Source organism: Ambystoma mexicanum, chromosome 13 (genome assembly GCF_040938575.1).
Source record: "Ambystoma mexicanum isolate Mex_15411 chromosome 13, UKY_AmexF1_1, whole genome shotgun sequence".
Taxonomy (NCBI): Eukaryota; Metazoa; Chordata; class Amphibia; order Caudata; family Ambystomatidae; genus Ambystoma; species Ambystoma mexicanum.
In genome coordinates this window covers 703519587-703542754 of record NC_090938.1, presented here as the reverse complement: position 1 = coordinate 703542754, position 23168 = coordinate 703519587, and the positions used below count along the sequence as shown (strand labels likewise).

At 46.7% G+C, this 23168-nt stretch overlaps 1 protein-coding gene across 1 annotated transcript in view; it reads left to right on the top strand.

Annotated features, from left to right (window-relative positions):
- Positions 1–23168, top strand: part of LOC138521749 (butyrophilin subfamily 1 member A1-like) — a 403727-nt gene that overhangs the window by 153502 nt on the left and 227057 nt on the right. Inside the window, exons 4-5 of the mRNA XM_069634802.1 lie at positions 10987–11019; positions 11757–12065. Coding sequence (XP_069490903.1) covers positions 10987–11019; positions 11757–12065 — 342 coding nt within the window. The remainder of the gene's footprint in view (positions 1–10986; positions 11020–11756; positions 12066–23168) is intronic.

Below are 23168 nucleotides of genomic sequence, written 5' to 3'. Positions count from 1 at the left end.
GCTGCGACTTGGCAAGGCCGTTCGGTGCGTTTTCAGGCTGAAGCTATTTAAAACATGTTTGCAGTTAACTGTTTCACAAGAGAATTTATGTTAAACACTGGCAAAAACTTTAAATATAATGCTTATTGCTAACAACATGATGAGATAGGAGCTGCTGGAATTGGATACAGACCATGGCAATTGGGGTTTGGGGCCTAAACCCTGCAACAAAAAAAAAACATTTAGTGGAAATAAGCCAACAAGGTGGCACGTGCAAAGTTTGTCTTTTGCCTCCCTCTTCCATCTCCCTGTCACTTTCGGGCCCTGCCTTGCTGCCTCCCTCTTCCATCTCCCTGTCAATTTCGGGCCCTGCCTTGCACCCTCCCCCTGCTGCATGGCCGCTCCTGCCGCTCGCCCCCTTTCATCACTTACCACAATTGGCTCCCAAAGTCTTAAAGGCTGATGTTGGGGATGTGGGCTTCAGTATGGTGGTTTGTAGGGGGTGCATACTAGAGACCACAATCGGATGAAGGTAACTACAGTCAGGCACATTTCACACAAAGGAAGCTTAATTTGATTTTGCTCACTATTTATTTGTATTTTTAATCGCTGAATAAGTTGTTATTTCAAACAGAAATTACTTAAAGTAGGCAATAACAGAGAGCAGAGGCAGTTCTAGGGTTCAGTTGAGTATTATGTAAGGCGTGGGGAGATTTTCTTTTATTATTAATTTATTTTCAAGATTTTCAATAATCAAAATATACATCACCAAAAGTTCAACAGAGTATAAAACATAACACTCAGCATTACATAGGTATGGAAACAAAAGCAATCCGAAGCATGTATAAATATTAAAACATCTCAGATAATTCAAAACAAATTTTGTACCTTTCTCAAAACAAAACACCTAATCACAAACTAACATACCGAAAATTGTAACACAGAACAGTACAAAGACATAAAGACATCGCACAGACTACACAAAACAGAACAAAAACAAAACAGGGGGAATCCTCAACTAATGCACATATACATTATCAGGTAGTCGGATCCAATAGGAGCAACTAATCCTCAGATACACAGTCACCATATAAATCTGTAAACGGTTTCCAAAGAGCTTGATATTTATCTTCCTTTCCTTGTCTCACAAACATCACCCGCTCAAAGTTTGACAATACCAACAAATCATTAATCCAATTCTCCACTCTGGGCTTCTTCCTCGTCTTCCACACCATCAGTATTTGTTTCACTGCAACCACAAGTGCTTTGTCAACCTATTGTCCATATCGACGAGCAACCGCACAACGCCCCTCACCCGACAAAAGCAACACCTGCATAGGCATCCTGAGAAAACGTATAGACAAGATCGCCTCCAGCCTATCTAACATTCCTACCCAAAATTCTAACACCCGAGAACAATACCATAGCATATGATCCAACGTTCCCTTCTCCTTCCCACACCCCCAACACAAGTCATCATCCGCCAATCCTAATTTATACATACGCAATGGAGTCCAATACAGATGTCCTAACACTTTCAAATGAATCAATCTCAACCTGAGATCCAACCTACTTCTATATCCTACACCCCACATAGATTCCCACTCCTTTTCCGTAATGTTTAGAATGTTTAGTCAGGTTGCAGTGCCTGTGATGAGCTAAAGAAGCATAAGGCCGACTGTTGCATGGTTGTTCTCAGCAGTTGGATGACAGTTGAGAATCGTGGGTGAGGACAGGGTAGGGATGATGTAAAAGAGCAGGCAGGCTAGTGATCATTTAAGGGGGCGGGTAGTGCAAAGTTGAATTGCATAGAGTTCAATGGATTGAGGAAGTGGAGGTGAAACGGCTTGGAGGGTGATGGTCACTTGGTGGCGGTAGGGGATCCTGGAGTCAGGTGTGAATTACATCTGGTGATAGACGAGGGAGGGGGTGGGAGAGTTGGGAAGAAACCAGGGTGAGAGCTTTATTTTGGGCTCAGAGGAGACCAGAGTGGAAGATATGATTGGCAGATTGTGAATTTACATTGGTATGGGTTGGAAGGTCTTGTTGAAAATTGACTAGTGAGGTGTCAGTGAAAGTGGAGTCAAGTTGTAGCTGTTGGGTGTTAGTCTTATTGGAGAGGATGGGGTCACCTGCTATGGCGGTAGGGGCATTAGATGGGATAGCTTTCAATAAGCGGTCAAATCCAGAGAAGAGGTTGAGGGTGCCCGCTGGGCGGAAGTCAATGGAGATAGTAAGAGGGTTGGGAGCGAGGAGTTGGACCGAGATATGTTCAAATGAGTCAAATCAGTGGGGGCAACGGTTGTCGATTGTGTCCTTGCTGATCAAGAGACAACTATCCCTGCCTTTTTTGGAGAGATGAGGGGAGTGATCTAAAGACGGATCTCTTTATGAAGGACTGGCAGGGAGGTGGCATGGGAATCCATGTTTCCGTGATGGCCATCACAAAGAGTTTAAGGCAATGGGAATTGAAAAGATCAGTGAAATGTTTTTTTTCACAGTTTTTTTGCAGAGGGATTGAGTGTTCTGAGACCCACGTTTGGTTCAGTAGGGGGGGTTAGATAGAGGAGGTAGTTGCTGGAGTAGATCAGGCGAGCCAAGCATGGTACATGAGGTTAGAGTGGATTGTATGGGAGTGGGAGGAGCGGCCTGAATGGCGATTCTAAAGAGAGTGAAGGACGAGGTGAACGGGATGAGGGAAAGACAGGATGGATGGTGTGAGGAGCTAGGAATGAGACTCGGACACATGGGATTCATGGTTTTGGTCAAAGACTTTTATTAAAATAAAAGGAGGTAGGGAAATGCCTCTGTCCCTGCACTAGAGGTGTTTCCCTACCTAGAACCAAAACTAAGGGTCTGTAATTGTCGGAATGTCCAAAGCAAAACTGTCCTGTGTCCCAAAGTACTATTCTGGCTCTAACATTCTAACAAATTAAAGTCTAAAGTGAAAAGGGTAATGTCTTTGGCCTTGAGTGATTTATAAATGTTCACAGAAGAAAAAATGCGTAACTCCAACACAAAAGTTCCAGAAGGATAGAGTTCCTTATTCCAGAGGGGGAAGGAATTTCTCTTCCCTCTGTAGTATATTCACAGATTTCAGTTTCTTAAGTGTTTCTTTATCCACGACACAACTAGCACACAAAAGAACTTGGCTCTTTGTCTTTGTGTTGTCAGGATACCTGGTGTACTCGCCTGCCGGGTTTTCACTCCTCTTCTTTCTGGTTTCAAACAGCCTTCTGCTGGTCCTGATACATATCCTTCTCAGGATCCTTTTAGACAAAGATATTTTATCCTATGCAGTTTAATTTGTCCTTTCTTCCTCACCAGGACATTCTTGAACAAACCTGCAACTGCTTGGTATACGCCCCTGCCAGGGTTTTCTTGAACAAACCTGCAACTGCTTGGTATACGTTCCTGCCAGGGCTTTCTTCAACACAAATGCAACTGCCTGGTATACTCTCCTGCCAGGGCTTTCTTGAACACACTTGCAACCTCCCCGTATACTCTCCTGCCAGGACTTCTCATAGACTCAGTTTCAGCGTTACTCTGTCTGGTTAACCCTCCTGTCAGGGTTTTTCTCATCATGGGCCTTGCACACGCTTCCAAACGTAATGTCTTTGCTGTAGCTAATACTGGGTCTACCTGGTATACTGTCCTGCCAGGGCCTTTCTTAAGTATGTATTGCATACACGCACAGACTGATAAGTCTTTTACTTCTCTTCGGTTTTCCCATACAACAAAATGCCCACAGGCTGTCTCTTTTAAACACTTCATTTGCTGGTTATTTGTATGCAGTATGTCTGCCCATCTCTCTCTGTCAGCCAGTTTAGGGAGGTCAGTGTGTGGTGCTCCATGCATGCCTGACCCCAGCAAGCAAAACCTGAGAATAACAAACCATACCACATGTAAATGTGTCTCTGGTAAATAAAAACAAAACGAAATAAATGCAGCACATTTCTCTTTTTTTTGCCTGTGGGCCTTCAGAGGATGCTGGTTGCTACGAGTGTGGCTTTTGTTGGCGTTGAGGCAGAATTCAATTTTTGGGGTCCTCTTGCCCCATTTTTGTGATACCTTAAAGTTTTTGCTTCTTGCTTTTCTGATTCTTTTTTTTCTGCTGAATTTTGAGGTGAGTGAGGCCTTCTTAACCCCACACACCAGCCTGACTTTAATGTTTTGGGGCATTGGTTGGTCGCTAGGGCTGCCAGTGCAGGAAGAATTGTTCTCCCATTTACACTTCAGTCTGTTCTTATTTTTAGGTGGCGAGTTAAAGGGACACTTTGTGGCCCTTTTTCTTTTTCCCTGGCAACTTTTTTCATACAGTTGTTATAAGTACAGAACAGGCTGGTAGCAGTGAACCGTTGTTTACAGCTTTTTAGCCGCATAACGCTGTTTTTGAGTGCGATATACTCAAAATGGCTTCTTTATGCACTCCAAGTCCTGCATTTGGCCATCTTGCTTTTTCCCTCGCATTCCAGGCTGGAATAATCCAAATCATGGAATGCACATTCTCTGTGTCCTGCTCAGGACTCGCGGTCAGTGGTTTGTGTGACTGAAACAGGGATTGTGACTTCCTGGTCCCAACCCATACTCATTCCAGTCAACGTCTTATACTGGGCAGATATGGGGAAGTGGCTGTCCATGATTGGACAGTCCTTACTTGTTGGAACGAAGCAGATCTTTCTGGGGCAGGCTCCAGTTCGTAATTGGAGTCAGAGGAGAGGTCTGGATACATTTAAGGGGCTGCCTTTTGGAGCCAAGAATCCATGCATAGACCACCTCGCTGAGACTGACTGGAGATCTGCTGTTATGGGAACAAGTGTCACCAAAGCCAACTACTGGAGTGTCTTGAGTCCTTCTGTGACCAGGGAAGACCCTGAACAGGTTCTCTAAAGCATGCTGTTCAAATAAGCATTTTTGAACGGGAAACACCCTGCCATCTGAAACTGGGCCAGCTGCACCACAAACCTGTTGCAGTCGGTCTGACTATGAACGCCCAGAGGATAAACTGCATCCACAGTTGTTGAACTACTATTGCTGAAACATCTGGGTCTCTTTCTGGTTGCACAACTTTTATCACTAATGTCCTACCTTAGTTCTTCTCTGCCTTCATGTGGCCAAGGTCTACATTTCCCAAGTACTGTGAATGGCCTGTTCTTTAGTCCGTTCTTGGCCCTTGTCATGTGTGCCCCCCATTCACTGCTCCATTTGAATGAACAATTATCCAATATTACTCTCTCTACTATGTCCCCCAGGGATATAACCTATCCCCCCGGTTCTTCAATTCTACATGGCCCCTCTGGCCAGCAGGCTCTCTGCCTTCACCTCCCAGTGTTATGCGGATGATACACAGCTCTCTTTCAGACTGCCCTCGGCCTCCTCCTCCTCGCTCATCCCTGGCCGTCCGCAATTCAGTCTTGGTGTGCTATGAACGATCTCTGCCTCAATGCCAGCAAGACAGAGATCGTCCTCATTGGGACCCCTGCTCCTGCTTTCCCACTTTCATTCTGGCCGGCCTCCCGTGGCCCTGTGCCCTCACCCACTATTGAGGCTAAAAATCTAGGGGTCATCTTCGACTCCACTCTCTCCTTCTCCTCTCACATCTAGGACATCTTGAAAAAATCCCACTACCAGCTGCTCCTCCTCAGAGGTATTCAACCGTTTCTCACTTTCCCCCAGAAGCTTACTGTATCCAGAGCCCTGGCTCTTTCTAGACTGGACTATTGCAACAGTCTCTTTCTCAGTCTTCCTACTTCTACTCTCCGACCTCTACAATGCATCAAAAAACAGAACCGCAAGACTTATCCTTGGCCTCAAGCCCAGGAACCGCATCTTTCCGGTGCTGAAATCCCTCCACTGGCTCCCCGTGGCTGCAAGGATCAAGTTCAAGACCCACTGCATAGTCCACAAGGCTTTCTGGGCCGGCACTATCTCCAACTCTCTCTCCCTAAATACTCTCCTTCCAGAGCCCTCCGCATGTCCTCTTCCAACTCTCTGCGGGTGAGCCGATTTTCAAAACAGAGATTTGGGAGTAGATCTCTATCCTCTACAGGTGCTTCCCTCTGGAACAACCTCCCTGCCTCTCTGCATCTAGAGCCTGATCACCTTAAATTCCGGAAACTCCTCAAGACCTTCCTCTTCTCTTCCTCTTTCTCTCTCCCTTGTTAACCCCCCTCTCTATTCTTGCCTACTGCCCTCCTACCTCTCTCCCTAACTCAGCTCCGTTTGCTGACTGGTTGCCTGCTGCACGCCCAGAGCCAACAGGTCTCAGGCTCCCCCGCCAGTCATCGCACGTGCCCCCAAACCTCTGCACTCTACTCACCACTTCTGCGCTTCTTGAACTCATTCCTTGAGATGGGCATCCTCTATGTACTTAACCCAGGGCCTTGCTGGACTGGGCGCACTTGTTCCCTTCCCCTCCCTTTCCCTTCTTGTCTGCGCTAGCACTATTTGAAACGTCATTGTCCGAGTACAGTAGTTGAAGGATTGCATGTTCTTCTCCCTTTCCTCCCCCCCTTCTCTTCTCCCTTTTTTTCTTGCACTAGTAGTAAGGCCACCAGGCCAAGTTTGCGAGTCATTTTTGCTAGACCATTCGGAAACTTCAAGGCCTAAGAATGACTCTGTATTCCTATGTTCCCTTCCTGCTCTGAAGCACTTTGAAGCCCTCCAGAGCATGCTCACACAAACACAATCTTGGCGTTCTGATGACTCAAGCGCTTTACAATGCAGACCACCATATGTACACATCAGTGGCCGAAGTGGGTGGGAGCGGTGCTCCTCTACTTTTTTTTATTCAGTTTTACTGTTCCTATAAGAAACCGTTTCGGCATAGTTTCGTTTTAAAATAAAAGGGTAGGAAGCAGTTGAAACTTGCACTTCAGTGCACTGCACTGAACGGTCTCTTAAACATTAAGTGCATTTGTTTGGGGTTTGTTTTGTGGGTTGGAGGGGGTGTGGCAATGGGGTGTGTAGAGAGAAGGACAGGCGAGCAGGGAATATAGTCCCACTATTTCTTTTCATGCACTTCGACCACTGGTACACATGTTAGAGAATAGAGAATCTCTCCTTCCTGACTATTGCTTATGCATGCCTGACCAATCAACACGGCAGGGAAGGTCGCAGGCACCTGCTACTCCTTGTTTTTGGGGGATAATTTGCCTAATTTTAGAACATCAAAGAGGCATGCATGCCGCTTCCCTTGAAGACTGCACATAACTAGACTTGTCTCCAAGATCTTTGTGCAGCTTGCAAGTCAAAGGTTCCAATGCCAGCAGGCCTTACTCAGCCCTTCTGAGTTTATAAATGAACTGCCATGAAATTGGGCAATGGCTCAACACGTGCTGTTACAGCTTAGAAGATGGGAGGAATCTGGCATGAAGCGCTAGCATGCACTTATCACGTGCCCAGTATAGGAAATGGGCCGGAACAAGACGGAGCAGCGCTCTGGCAAAGTCTCTCTTGCCAGAGCGCTGCTCTGTCCCCAACCCAGGGGCTAGCCCAAGAAACTCCCACAATCCCTCTCCATTAGAGCTGGGAGATACAGGGATTTCTTGGCTAGGGCCGAGCCAGGGGTCTTGCTTTTAGGGACAAACGCGAGTTGGGCCAGGGAAATCGACATGTGAAACAGGAGAGCTCTGCCAGGGGCTGGCGTCATAGAAAAGAAGCTGGGGTTGCAGATAAGGGATGCGAGGGGACTTAAGTCCCAGAAAGGGGCAGCGGCGCAAGAAAGGAGTTGCGAGTGGGCTGGGGCCCAAGAAAAAAGGTGCAAGGGGGCTGTGGGCCGAGAAAAGAGGTGTGAGGTGCGAGAGGACTGAGGGCTGAGAAAAGGGGCGTGAAGGGGCTGGGGGCCGAGAAAAGGGTTAGGAGGGGACTAGGGGCCCAGAAAAGCAGCACGAGGGGACTAGGGCCCATTAAAAGGGGTGCAAGGGACTGGGGGCCCAGAAAGGGGGTGCAAGAGGCTGAGGGGCCAAGAAGAGGGTTGCACGGGGGCTGAGAAAAGTGTTATGAGGGGGCTGAGAAAAGTAGTGCAAGGGGACTGGGGGGCCCAGAAAAGGGGTGCAAGGGACTAGGGGCCCAGAAAAGGGGTGCAAGTAGCTGGAGGCTGAGAAGAGGGGTGCATAGAGGGGGCCTCTGTAGTCCAGGGGCCCGACCACACCAGATTTAGGGAGGCCCCGGCCCAGTCCTCACCCATCAGGGTTGAAGGCTGGGCGGGACTCATATCACAACGCAACGTGGTGATCCGGCTCAGAAAGGGTAGGAGCTGCACGTGGTGTGGCACGTATCACATTCAGCTCGAACCCCTTCTCCTCTGGCTTCCTTGCGCGTCAAATACCGGAACCAGGAATCTCTCCCAGCTTCCTGGTTCCTGTCTGTGAGCAGCATGCAGGAGCTAGGAGGCCTGGAGTGACGGACCAAAGGCAGTTCAAGTGGGAAAAACGTGTAAGAAGGCTTTTTTTGTAAAATAAAAATGTGTATGTGTGTTTTGCATGTGTACGGTGCGCGTCAGATGTACGTATACGGTATGGGTCAGTGATTGACAGTTGAGTGAGTTGTGAGTATGAATGTGATAGTGTGTTTGACTGTTCTGGGTGGGTGGGTGCATGCCTGTGTGGAGAATGCAGTGTGAGTGGATCTAAAGGAAGGTGACTGACTAGTGGGTGATGGGTATGAATATGATAGTGTGCTTTTGAATGTTCTGGGTGGCGGCGTGCCTGCCTGTGTGGAGAATGCAGTGTGAATAGATGTGGGAGAATGTTTATGGGCGAGTGAATATTGGGTGAATGAGTAGGAACGTGATTGTGTGTTTTTGAATGTTCTGGGTGAGTGGGTGCATGCCTGTTTGAACAGTGCAGTGTGAGCGGAAGTGAGAGAAGGTGTATGAGTGAGTGTGACTGGTGGGTGAATGGATGTGAATGTGATTATGTCAGTGTTTGAATATTCCTATGTCTGCGTGAGTGAATGTGGGAGGTGTATGAGTAAGTGACTGGTATGTGAATGGTTATGAATGTGAAAGTGTGTGTGTGTGAATGTTCCGGGTGGATGGGTGCGTGCCTGTGTCGAGAATTCCATGTGAGTGAATGTGGGAGAAGGTTTATGGGTGAGTGAATGTGATTTTGTGCGTGTGTGTGTTTGAGAAGGTTCTGGGTGGGTAGATGCCAGTGTGGAGAATGCAGTGTGGGTGAATGGGAGAGGAGATGTATGGGTGAGTGACTGGTGGGTGAAAGAGGATGAATGTGAATTTGTGTGGTAGGCCCTATGAGGTCGGGGGTGATTAGAGCATTTTGTACACGTTCTTAAGTGACATGAAATGTTTTACTGGTATTTTTGGGCAAAGCCAACTTCGTGTGTGTTATTATGTGGCTAGACTGGCATTTTGCTACGGCCAGTCTAGCCATTGCTTACTGTGGCATGACATTTATTGCTGGGCATCTTTGATAAAGCAGGCATGATACATGCTATTACATCGATAAGGCTAGCATGTTGGTGTAGTGGCCTAGCTATTTCTTACTGTAGCATGATTTTCTATTAACTGAGCATCTATGATAAAGCAAGAGTGATGACTATTCTTGCGTTTCTAGACTGGCCTACAATGAAACCACTTTTAACATGTTTTCTTATTGTGGCATGATATTTTAAAGGCCAATCCAGCAGCAGTGTGTTCTTACATAAGGGTACTGGTATATATTGGCAGAGCCAGCTTTGACATGTTTTTTATAGTATTATTACTGACATAATGGGCAAAGCGAACAGGAATATGTTCTAATATTGGAATGCTGGCATATGTTGGTGGAGTCAGCATGGAAATGTTTTTTATACTGGCATATATTGTGGGGAAAGGCATGAAAATGCATAGGGAAATGCTCTTGTGCACTATTGGTGATGTGCATCTATTGTCATTTTTCATGACAACAAAACTGATTGCAAACTGTCCGGTCTTTTACACAATTTTTCACAGAAACTATGCTGGCTAATGCTCCGTTTTAACCCATTATTTAAAACATGTTTTCAGCGAAGGGGTAAGAATCCCACTCGAACCCCCAAACCCATTTTTGTTGGTTCAGGCTCCTCGCATCGCTATCACATACTTCTTGCAAATATTTACACCCTCCAATAAAACAGTGCACCAGCCACTACTGGTGGCTGGTATATTTGGGACCATGCACCGCCCCCTTCTTTCTACCTAGGTGAAACATTTAAGTTTTGATAAAAAAGCATACTTATATCTTTAACCTGGAGTAGTTGTCCCGGGAGGATAGCACAGCGGCAGCGTGCGCGTCAAGACGACACAAAGCAACAACAGGTTCGATCCCCGGGTCCGCGCTTAGAAACCTCTGAGTGTTTAAGCGCGTTATAAATACGTAACTAAGACAAAGTAAAAAAAAAAAAGAATTAAAAAAAAAACACAATTACACAACTAAGAAAAACTAACAATTCCTGTACCAGCGCCTCGATGCCTGCGGGCTGTGTGAGCGCTTTATAAATGTAAAAAAAATAGTGCGCACATGGAAACTGGCCGGCCCCTGTGCTTTAAGGAAGGGGCCCCCCAAATGGGTATGAAAAGTGGCACAATGGGGGCAGGGGCAGCAAAAGAGGTACAAGGGAGTTGGGGGCCATTACAGGAGCACACTCGCCTGACTTCCTGTTGTCCTGTCCCAGCCAAACAATGAGTGGCTGGGACGGAAAGGAAGTCAGGTGACTCCTGCCGGTGCAGCTTGACCCTGGCCCCAGATGATCAGGCCAGAGCCCAGGTTGTGACGCGGGCTCTACTTTCCATTTACTATGCTCACAAGGGCTGAAGAAAGTTGTAGCCCAAAACATCTGGAGAACACTGAAGTATGGGATAGAAAAGACTGCTCCTCACTGGTTGTCACAGATGATTTTTTATAAATGTTTGTTATTACGGTGCTTCGAAGCAGGAGTAATCTGCCTGAAGCACTGCATAAGAATACACATTATTCTTAGTACTTTACGCGAGGCACATTCTCACAGATATCATTGTTTCTCTCCTAGATCCGCTGCCAAAGGAGGCGGGAAAAGAAATACGTAAGTTTGAGAAGAAATACCCGAGCATTCAGGGAATGCTGAATAGTTTGCAAACCCTAGACTCCACAAATGCCACAACGCAGAAAATAACGCTGCTGCTCCCACCACAGATACTATAGCTAGGGGCTGCTACTCACTATTGACAGCAAAGTCAGAACCATCCCCACAAGCGCCCAGCAAGACACTGCCGCCATATTTACCACACCCAGAGACTGTCCACCCCCATGGATATTGCAGCCAAAGACTGCCCTCCACCACAGTGACAGACTGCCCCCACATTAGATCCCTCAGCCAGACACTGCCCCTATCATAACTACAACCAGAGACTGTCCCTTTCCACAGAAACCACATCCAGAGACTGGGGCCCCTAGGCAATACAGGCCGAGGCCCTGTCCCCATCATAGATATCACAGCAAGAGACTGCCCCCACCATAGATGTTACAGCCAGAGACTGTCACTGCCATATAGTTAACACAGTTCCCACCTTAAACATTATGGACTCCCTCACCACCGGATACAGCAGCCTGTTACCACCATACTACAGAGACTGTCCACATGACGGGAACCGCAACCAGAGTTCCCTCTACCACCATGGGTAATGCTGCCGGAGATTCTCACTAGCTTAGATGCCACAGCTGGAGAATAGCACCCTCCCAAATACTGCAGGAAAAGGCTGTCAATAGCCCGAGTTGCCCTCATTAATTATTTTCCCTTATTTTTTTCATGATGAACAAAAGGCTTTGAGGCCCTGTGTCCCCAACCAGACGTCGAGGTGATGCTAGGACGGAATGCCACTCTGGCATCTCAACTCAGCCCTCCGATCAACGCTGAACATATGAATATAAGCGTACACATTACACCGTACAAAAGCCCGGGCAGCAAGAAGGACGTGAGCTCCAGCGTCGACCTTTGGAGGCGCCACCTCCACCAGGGCCTCCTACACGTGCGTATACCACATGTCGGCCTCGAGGACGAGGGGAACTACACCGTATACTTCAGATCTAGATCATTCCAAAGCAGCTGCGTCATCACGCTCACGCTAGCAGGTGAGTGCGTCAGTTTACGCTGCCAATAATCTACCATGCAATACTCTTCAGGCTTCGCCCAAAAGGCTCCAGCAGGGGGCGCTCACTGTCTGGCCGAGGAGCAAATGCAAAATTTGTGGATGTTTGGTTATTATTAGGGCTGGCGATCGTATATCCAAGTTTTGGATTTAGATCCTCTGTCCCGTCGTCCCAATCCATTTTCGTTAAAAACCACTTCCCGGTTTTGGGAACACCTCATCAGATCCAGTAGAAAATAGACAGGCGTTTTCCTGACCTCACCAAATCAGACATGCCAACTTTCCAACTCATCTGGGTGGGAGATTTCATCAGAGAAATCAGGAGTTGCACATTTTCCAATAGGGATGCATTGGGGCTAGAAGTAATTTAGGCGAGAGAACGTGGAAATTAGTAATATTTTTTCACGAAAAGTCGGGAGTCTCCCGCCTAAATTGGAAGGTATTGTACATGGAAAAGGACATGGCCCCTTTAAGAGGACCAAGGCAGAAGGAGCGGGAGGAAAGTGGAAGGGGAGGGGACGGAGGGAAGGAAGGCAGTAAGTGTGAGAGCCTGAATAAAGCAAGTTCGTAGGATATCAGGCTCCGTGTCTTTAATATGGTATGTGCATGAGTGAGACACATAGCAGGCCTAACAGAAGGGTTGGCATGTATGCCAAATACATGTGCACTTTTGGCAGTGCTTTAAGTGGGGTAAGAAATTGAGTGGGCAGGGGGAGCTGACTTGGGGGTCTTGGCTTGCCTGATGGGCGTGGTCTAATACTTCATGGATCCGAACAGACGTGGCCTAAAGAAGAACAGGTAAAAATGCACAGGGGTGGTCGGCCCTACATAACCAAGTGTATATCGCAACACTGTCTGTTTGGTACAACGAAAGTGTGTGATCCTTTGGCCAATCATTTAATTGCACTGTGTCTTATCCTCAGCTCTGTAAGTGATTCTGATGCACTTCATAGCTTATGCATACATGCCAACCCTCCCGATTTAGGCGGGAGACTCCCGATTTTTTTTATGGAAAATGGGGCTATTTTTTACTGTCTCTCGCCTAAAATAATTGTAACTCCAATGCAATCCTATGGGAAAAATACTTTCTCCCGATTTCTGTCATGAAATCTCCCTCTCAGGGCCTGATGAATGTCGGCAGGTCTGCTTATGTATATCACGCTATTATGAAAAAAAAACGAACGACTATAGACTTGTGTTGTGGGACTGTGGTGCCCCCCTTTCTCTCCTACTTCCTCCTTCCTTTCTCCTTCCCATCCTTCTCTTTCTTCCCCTTCTCTTCCTCCTACTTGCTTCCTTTCGCTTCTCTCCCTTCTTCTCTCTTTTGCATCCTTTCATCTTCTTTCATTTTGCTTCCTCCTTCTCTCCTTTTCTCTATTTTCCTTCCACCTTCCCTCTTCCTTCCCCCTTCTTTTACCCCTTCTCTCTTCCTTTCCTCATCTCTTTCTTCCCCTTCACTTTTCCATGCCCTTCTCTTTCTACCCCTTCTCTCTTCCAATTCCCCATTCTCTTTCTGCTCTCTAGCCTTCCATCGCCCTTATCTTACCTTCCACCTTCTTTTCACCCATCTCTGCCTCCCCTTCACTCTTCCTTTCACCTTCACTTTACCCAATCCCCCTTTCCATTCCCCCATATCTTCAGTCCCCCTTCTCTCTTTTGATTCCGTTGTACCTTCTCTCTCGCCCTCTTGTCTTCTCATTTCCCACTTCCATTTCCCTTCTTTCCTTTCCCCTTCTCTCTTCCTCCCCTTCTGTCTTTCCCTTCTCTTCTGATCCCCTTTTCGTTCTTTCTTTCCATTTTCTTGCATCCTTCGCAGCCTGTCATTTTTCTTCCTCCTTCCTTTTCCTCCAATCACCCTCCTTTTCCTTCTCTTCTCTCTTGTTTTCTATCTGCCCTCCCCCTACACACACACACCCCTTACCAGTGTTAAAAAAAACCTCAGAATTTAGGGTTCGAGAGCCTGTACAATATACATGAAGTTGTATGAATTCTCCAATCCCCTCCAATTATCAATATTAACAAAATATTCTAGATATTCAATGTCCAATTTTACCTCAGTTCTTAATGTCAATAGGGAATGTTTTGTGCTTTTAAAATTTCCCACTCTATGGATGAGTAATCAGTTGTGAAATTGTTAAAATATATATGTATAAATTAAACAAAGAATGATTCCTCTATGCCCGATGAATCCCAACTGCCTAATCCATCCAAAACGATTTTTTTCCATGATCAGCTTGTTAATTTGTCTGCCAACGGCCCTGCCATTTCCAACCTTTTTATAATTCCACTAGCCAAAAACGACTTGTATGTGTGAGTTACGACCTCCAGAGACACTCCTACGCCACAAATGGCGGGATACTCTGCAGAAAGTTAAATTGAATTGTTGATACTGCTGCACCTTAATTAGACAAGCTAAAACATTACATTTTATTTTGCCCAAAAATGTTAATAGATGTCGCTTCACCAAAGAAAGGTGTCAAAGTGCCTTCAGTTCCCCTGAAATCAGAAAATGTTCAATCTAAGCTTTTGCTCAGCGTTTAGAATCACCTGGTAAGATAGTTCCCCTCCTCTCCCATTACAGTTTGGACCATCGTAAATGAAATGGCAGCTATCTTTACCCGCTCTGTGGAAATATCCACTATTGGCTGGGAGGGGATAGAAGGGGAAGAGAAAATGGGAAAGGAAGAGACAGGGAAGAAGAGAGAATGGGCGATGAAGAGAAAGGTGGAGCGATGGGGAAGTGAAGAGATGAGGAAAGGAAGAAAAAGGGGAAAGATGAGAGAAGAGGGAAGAAAAAGGGGAGGAGGAAAGAAGGAGGAGCGAAAGGCAGAGGGAATGAGGAAAAGCTGGGAATCATCGGTGAAAGGAGAGAACATTTTTCCTTTTCTTTGCACATTTATCAGCAAGTGAATTACTGATAAATGCGCAAAGAAAATGATTTTTTTGTAACTTAGCTGGACTGTGTACATTATCAGCCTTTTGTCCTATTTATTAATACCCACAAAGCACTTTTCAAGGCCCTCATTAAAAATAAAACGCACTGTAGCGTATTCGGTTTTTGCTGCCCAGGTGCCTCCAAAATATTTATTTTTCATCGCTTTGAAAATTGCCATGGCAACCGATACATTTTTCGGATGCTGAATGTCGCCCAGAGGGGAAGAACTACAGGAGCTAAGGAAAGAAGGAAGGACACGGCCATGAAGGCTAATGAGGGCAAGGGGAGGGTGCAGTCCTATGGCGAGCTGTGAGAAGCTGTGTGCTTCCTGCAGGCGGCTGTGACCGACAGAAGTGCCAGTCAGCCACAGCGTCGCTCAAACAGTTTGCACAACGCTGTGGCTTGCTGGCACTTCTGTCAGTCACAGCTGCCTGACTCAATCATGGTGGCAGGCTCATCTCCCGTTACAGCTGCAGTCGTGGCGGGGTAAGGAGTGTGGTGGGACTGGGTTGCTCCGGTAGGGCACCTGCTCAGCCTCACATTTTGGAGACTGCCAGGGCTTGTCCCCGGCTTGCCCAAGCCCTCTTAAAGCACTGACTTTTGGAAGGCCCAGGAAAGATGTCCTATGTTGCAACCTGATGGGCAGATGTAGTCCTAGCACAGACCAGCTGTGAGCCGCTTGAGTATGAAGAACCAGGTAAGTAATATTTTTTCATATGTACAGGGGCCAACCCCCCACAAAATTAACATGAGTGGGGTTTAGATTCTAGTAAAAGACAGAGAGGGAAGTATTATGCATCAATCACCTTTACTCCTCAAAACAGAAGTAAAGAAATAAAACCTGTTTCTAAAACACTGAATATTTTAGAAACATGAACAAACAAATTTGTCACTTTACGTGAAGACCCCAGTCCAAGATGGCAACCATGCCTTCATCCACCAATGAGGGTCCGAGCTCCCCTATCAAGCCCTATGCAGGTAGCCCTTTGTCCTCTTCTATAGCTCTGAGGCAAAGGCAAGAACAACAAGAACAGTCTAAACTAGCACTGACATCCATCCGGAGAGCGAAGTCCGACTGCCACAGTTCCTTTTCTGAACATCATGCGAATCGTTCTTACGGAAGACATACTCGCAGGGCAACTGTAAGAGACCAAACACATGATGGGGGAGGGTGGGAGGGAAAATACTCACCTCAGTGTCTCTTAATAGAATCTAAACCCCCACTCATGCTAAAGTGGGGGGTTAGCCATTCCACGGCGAGACCGGAGGCTTCATATTATGGAAGTTCAAAGCTCTTGCAAACCCACATTAGCCACATGTTGAACCTTTTATGATAGAAAACCTTAAATGTAGACTCCCTGGACCAATCAGTTGCTTTAAGGATATCTTGCAGATCATCCCCCAGGAAAACTGACTTAGATGCCATACCCCCCCCCGCCAAATGTGTCCAGGAGTTCCCCCCTTCTCACCTGAGTTCGATCTTTGCTGGATTTCTTGATCAATGCCTTCTTGCGTACTGCTCGAGTCTTGAATAAGGCTGCGCGAGTCTCTTCCGACTCCAGCGTGCATTCAAGTACCGGGATGCAGGGATCCAGGAATCCAGGAAATAACAGGGTACGCAACTAGCACACGAGTCCAGGATTGGGTTAGAGTGCAAGAAGCAAGGGAAACAATACCGCGAGCTACGGAGCACACGTCTGGTCGCTACTTCGCAATAGCATTGAGACGTGCGGGGCCGCGGGGGCGTGGCATATTTATGGAACGTACTAGGTCCGCCGTGAAGGCTGGTGCGAGGCGTATCACGTGATACGGCCATGTTGGGAGAAACAATGAATGTAAGCCCCGCCGTGACAAGGACCAGGAAGTCCAGAAGGGGCGCGTTCTGTGGGTCATGACAGCATGCCTCCTCCGAAAACCTGTTCCACCAGGTTTGCCCGGGTGTATAAGGTGAAATCTTCTGAGTAGTCGAGGGGCCTTGAGATTAGAAAGTGGTTCCCAGGTTCTTTCACTAGGAGGATATCCTTTCCATTCAACCAGGTATTGAAGCTGACCCCGTTTATACCTGGAGTCACATATTTGAGATACTTCATATTCCAATTGGTTGTCAACCAGTAGAGGAGGAGGTCGGTAGGATTTCCAGGAGGCTTGGTGGTAGGGTTTTAATAAGGATGTGTGGAATACTTGGTGAATTTTCTTCCAAGAGTCTGGTAGACTAATCCGGTATGAAACTGGATTGATAATTTCCTTGATGTGAAATGGACCATAGTACCGAGGGGCCAACTTTTTTGGCCTAGATGCCGGGGTAGTAATTTCGAGGACAACCAGACTTGATCACCGATTGCATAAGAAGGACCTGGTCTCCTTTTTAAATCTGCATACCTCTTAGTCTGTGTTCTGGCCTTCTCTAAATTTTCTTTGGCCTCTTGGTGTATGTTGATGAGGGTTTCAATCCAGGAGTCGACAGTAGGTGCTGGTGTAGGATGAGGGAGAACAGAGGGTAGAACTGATGGATGGAAACCTTGCCTACAATAAAAGGGGCTGGTCTTAATTGTTGAATGGTCAGAATTGTTGTAGGCAAATTCAGCCACGGGTATCAGGAGCGACCAGTCATCCTGAACCTTGGTGGCGAAATATCGAAGATACTGTTCCAGGGTCTGATTAGCACGTTCTGTGGCCCCGTTGGTCTGGGGTTGATAACCAGATGAGAGGGCGCGTTGGATTCCCAAAATGCGACAGAGATGTTTCCAGAATTGAGAAACGTACTGAGGTCCTCAATCAGATATGATCTTGGAAGGGAGTCCATGTAAACAAAATATATGTTCCAGGAAGATTCCAGCAAGTTCGGACGAGGATGGTAACTTACACAGGGGTGTAAAATGAGCCATATGAGTGAACAAATCTATGGTAACCATGATGGTCATGTACCCTCGGGAAGGTGGTAATTCCACAATGAAGTCTGTAGCAATGAATTCCCATGGCCTTGTTGGCAGCGATGGTTGCCTTAGAAGACCCGCCGGTCTCTTGTTATCATGTTTGTTTTGACTGCAGACAGCACAAGCTTTGATGTACTGCTGTACATCGATCTTCATTCCAGGCCACCAAAACTGTCTTTGTATAAGACGGAGGGTGTTGGTTTTGCCACGATGTCCGGAGTGAAGGGTATCATGACAGAGGTTTATCATTCTTTGTTGCAATTTCTGTGTAGGAATGACCAGTGCATTGTCCTTGAATACGTATCCTTCCTTAAGTCTTAGGTTCCATGGATTCTTCCTTGAAATATCCTTCCAGAGGTCAGAGGATTGGGTTTGTACTCGAATTTCTTCCAGGAGGTTGACTGCTTGAGCTACAAAGATCGTGTGGGGAAACATCTTAGGATAGGCCTTATCTTCAGTAGTTACATAGTCAGGATATCGAGATAAGGCGTCAGCAATCATGTTTTGTGATCCCGGAACATGAGTGATTTGGCATTTTGGTATTGGGCAAAAAAGTAGGCCCAACGCGCCTGACGACTGTTCCAGCACTCCAATGATTGTAGAATTTGAAGATTCCGATGGGCCGTGCGGACCTGAACTGGATATCTAGCACCCAGAAGTAGATGTCGCCATTCAGTGAAGGCTTGGCGGATGGCTAACAGTTCCTTTTCCAGGACAGAATAGTGTGTCTCACTGGGAGTCAGGGTTCGTGAGAGGTAAGCAATGGGGTGTTCCAGTTTATCCTCAAGTTCCTGTTTCAAGACCACTCCTAAGGCGTAGTTAGAGGCATCTGTTTCCACTAGGAATGGGCGATTTATGTCTGGGTGGGCCAGGATGGGGGCTTGCGTGAACTCTGTCTTCATTCGTTGGAATGCTTTGTCTTGCGGTGTAGACCAGATAAAGGGAGTGTCTTTCTTCAAGAGAGCAACAATCGGCTGGACGATCTCGGAAAAGGTAGAAATGAACTTCTGGTAGAAGTTGTCAAGCCCCAGGAAGGATTGAACTTGTTTCACGGACTTGGGAGCAGGCCATGCCGGTATGGCCTTTACCTTTGAAGGGTCCATACCAATTCCTTCTGGGCTAAGGATGAATCCCAGGTAGTGAACAGAAGTAACGTGGAACAGGCATTTTTCGGGTTTGGCTAAAAGTTTGTGTTCACTGAGTCATTGCAGTACTGCCTTTACATGCTCTTCATGCTTTAGAGGATCCTTGGAAAAGATCAATATGTCATCCAGATAGACAATGACAAAAAGGAATAACATGTCAGAAAACACCCTATCCATAAAATGTTGAAAAACCACGGGGGCATTAGCTAGTCCAAAGGGCATGACTAGATATTCATAGTGACCAAAGGGTGTTCTAAAGGCTGTTTTCCATTCGTCTCCTTCCCGGACACAGATCAAATGATAGGCACCCCAGACATCCAACTTTGTGAATTTCTACGGCGCCTCTCAAAGCTTCCAGAATATCCGAGATCAGGGGTAGTGGGTACCGATCTTTGAGGGTGCATTGATTTAAGCCACGATAGTTGAGGCAAGGTCTGAGTTCCTTTGTGTCCTTCTTGGGAACAAAGAACAATGAAGCACCCGCTGGAGATTTTGAGGGTCTTATGGTGCCGTTTTCAAGGTTGGTATCCAGGTATTCTCTGAGGGCCTTCCTTTCCTGTATATGAAAATCTATTTGCATGGCAAGGTCCATTAGTGCCTGGAATGAGTTTGGGCGAGCCACTCTGGCCAACTCATCCTTAATCTCCTCATTCAGTCCTCTCCTGAAAAGGGTAAAACTCGCCTCCGGGGACCAATCAGCTTCCTTGACTAACTGCCTGAATCGGGTAACATAGGTGAGCATATCCTGGGATCCTTGCTGAAAGTCTAACAGGCGTTCCTGGGGACTATAGACCTGTTCTGGACGGTCAAACATGGTCTGTGTTAGTTTCCAATTGCTTCCATCCCGTAGAAACCTTGAATTCCAATCTGCTACTGTGTTCACTAGACCCGGGAGATACTCTGCCTGAAACATTATTCCCCTGCTGAGACAAAAATGCCAACATTTCTGGCCCAAATCCGCCAGATCTTTGCACTGCTTGTTGATATAATGTACCGCTGAGATGTTGTCCATTCTCAGGATAATGCAACAATTCATCTTTCCCTTGACCGAAAATGAACCCGCTAGAAGCGCAAGACAATTTATATAAAGAGACTTCTCCTGAACAGACCGCTTTCCGCCCATGGACACCTCCTGCCGTTTTGCCCCCAGCCTGACAGACTGGCGCCCAACTCTAACACCATATTGGGAGTAAGAACAACAATAGCTCTCCCGTTTCAGACCTCGATGTGCTGAAGCCACCATTTCCGGGGAAAGCCTCACCACCTGTGAATATGGCACCCCCTTGTTTTAGATGACTGATCTTCAACCTCTGAAGGGCCTGGTAATGCAACGGACCCGGAAAAATGGCCTAAATAGAGGCCGTAAAACAACCCGATGACCCTCGGTAGGATCCGGAGGCAGGGAAATCTTCTCTTCAAGACAGACTTGATCTGACTGCGAATACCCTGTATCTGTTTCTGGGAAAGAAGGCTCTGACACAGCTCAGAATCGATAACGAAGCCTAGAAATTGGATCCACCATGAAGGCATGAGCACAGATTTGTCTCAGTTGATGACAAACCCCAAGTCCTGCAGGAGAGAATTCGCCAACCGGAGATGAGCTTCCAGCAACTCCCGCTGCTGAGCTAGCAGGAGCATGTTGGCCAAGTAAATTATTATTGCCCCCGCCCACCTTACCTGCAATAAAGCCATCACTGGGCGCAAACGCTTTGTGAAGCACCACAGAGTTGAGGCGAGATCGAATGGGAGGGAGGCGAATTGGAATCCCTGCCACTGAAACTGTAGATACTCCTGATGGGGAGGATTCACCGGAACAACCAGATAGGCGTCCTTGAAATCGATTTTGCACATCAAGTCCCCCGGGAGGAGAGAGTCCCTGGGAAGATGAAGCCCCTCCATCTTGAAATGATGATAAACCACAAACACATTGAGGGCTTTAAGCTTTATCACTGGGTGGAAACTCCAATCCGGTTTTGGCAGAAGGAAAATTGAGCTGTGAAAGGGAAAGTGAAGATAAGAGCTGGGAACTACAGCCCCCTTGTAAATAAAATCCTGCACTTCCTTGTTCACTAGGTCCTTTTCTTCTTGACTGAAAACCAGCAGACAAGGAAGAACCTCCTGATTGGGAGGGGAAAAAACTCTATGCGAAACCCAGACACTGCCTGTAGAACCCATGCATCTGTAGTTAGCAGACCAACTGGGAAGAAAACGAGCAGCCTTCCCCCAAGGTCTCTTCGGTAAGAAACACTTAAACATTTACTGCTGCAGATCTAGCTTGACTTGCCCCTCTGGAAAAGCGACCCCCTTCCTGCGTTCCTGAAAAATACACATCTGTGGAGCCTCTTGCCACAAATGACCTTGCTCGCATGCCTCTGGTGACAAACTACACGAGACGAGCAGAGCCCTGAAACGGACGGCTAGAGGAGCTGGTTCTACCTCATCCAGGACTGGGAAAAACACCTGGACACAAAGCTTTCTTGATATTGGTCTGAGCCTTATCCAAGGCTGTAAATGTGTGGGCAAAGGAGGACTCCAAACAACAAACCCTGTGCTCTAGGCCCTGCTTCGGAAAAAGCCATATCTGCCAACTTAGGATCGAGACGCATAAGCAGCGCCTTCCTGCGTTCAGTGGACAAGGTGGTATTACCGTTGCCTAAAAGGCAGACACATCTCTGAATCTAGCCCCTGAGGACTGTCACATCAAGGGGAGTTTCCAAAGCTACACTTTCTTCCAACATATCAGAAATCTGTGTAAGGGGCCCTAGGATATCTAACACCATATCCTGACAAGCACGCAAGGCCTTATCTATGCCCTTACAAGGATCCTTCCCCTTCTTCGGTAGAAAAACCACTATAGACTGGTTCACCTCATTGAAAAGCTGAATGAGCAAAATGAGAACACAACATTGAATCTATCATTCAAAAAGAGAAAAAAGATCAGCATTGGCACAATGTTCATTCAAGGAAAATATAATTTATAAGATGCTGGCTTCTAAAAGAAACATAGCAACCACTGTGATCTGTCTGACAACAGCCCCTCGTCTCAGCTTGTCTCGTCTAGTCAGGCAGCCAGCCACCAAATGGGCTTTGCATGGTGTTTACATAGGGTTCAAATGGAAACTCCCACATCATTAAACCTACTTATCACTCAGTGGGGCAATTCAGCTTCTGCGAATGCAAATCAGCTTCTAATGGATGTAAGTAACATCCTACAATAGCACGCCCTCTTTAGCACAGTGCTACAATAACCAATCTTAGTGTCTGTCCTCTGTCAACATTATCAGCTGTTCGCAAGGCACTCGAAGTGACTCGTTTTTTATCAAACCTCAGCACGGTACTGTGAGTCATCACTGAAGCCCAGCCTAAAATCTCCTCCCATGTGGCCAGGGGAAGGCAGCCGCTACCTAATCCTGACCCTGGGATGGGGGGGTATTATGAGGGAGGATCTCATGGGAGGAGATAGCTGTCGGGGAGATGTGGTGACTCCCTTAGGAGAGGTGCAGTATTCTTCTCTTAATAATGAAGAAGACCCTATGATTCCTGAATACCTGATGGCATGTTGTCACTTTGCAAATCCCTCGCATGGTAGGACCCAAAGAACTTTTTCTGCAGAACACCCTTGGCAGAATAACGTTCACACCGTTTAACATCCTTTGTCTCTAATGATTTTATTCTAAATCAAGGTCCTGAGCAAAATATCACTACATCTAAGGCACACTTAACACCTCCTGTTCCTGAAAATGTTGGTTTCAACAAGTATTCAAGACAATGTAATTGTCAAGAGCTTAAAAATCATATGGCTTCAACTCCCATACAATCTACAGTACTGGAACAAAGAAGAGGAGAAAGGAGTTAATGTGGAGCTGAAATAACATTGAGTTGAATGTGCAGACTAGTCGTGATGAAGATTAGCTGTGCGGGACATTTAAAAATGGTGTACTTTTTGCAAAGCAAGTGTGGCAGAAGTGAAGCGGGAGAAGAGGGATCCAGAGCAGATGCAGCAGGACTCAGAATTGGAAGAAGACACACATGAACAAACTCTTTGGAGGAAAGCAGGCGCTTCCCACTGAGAC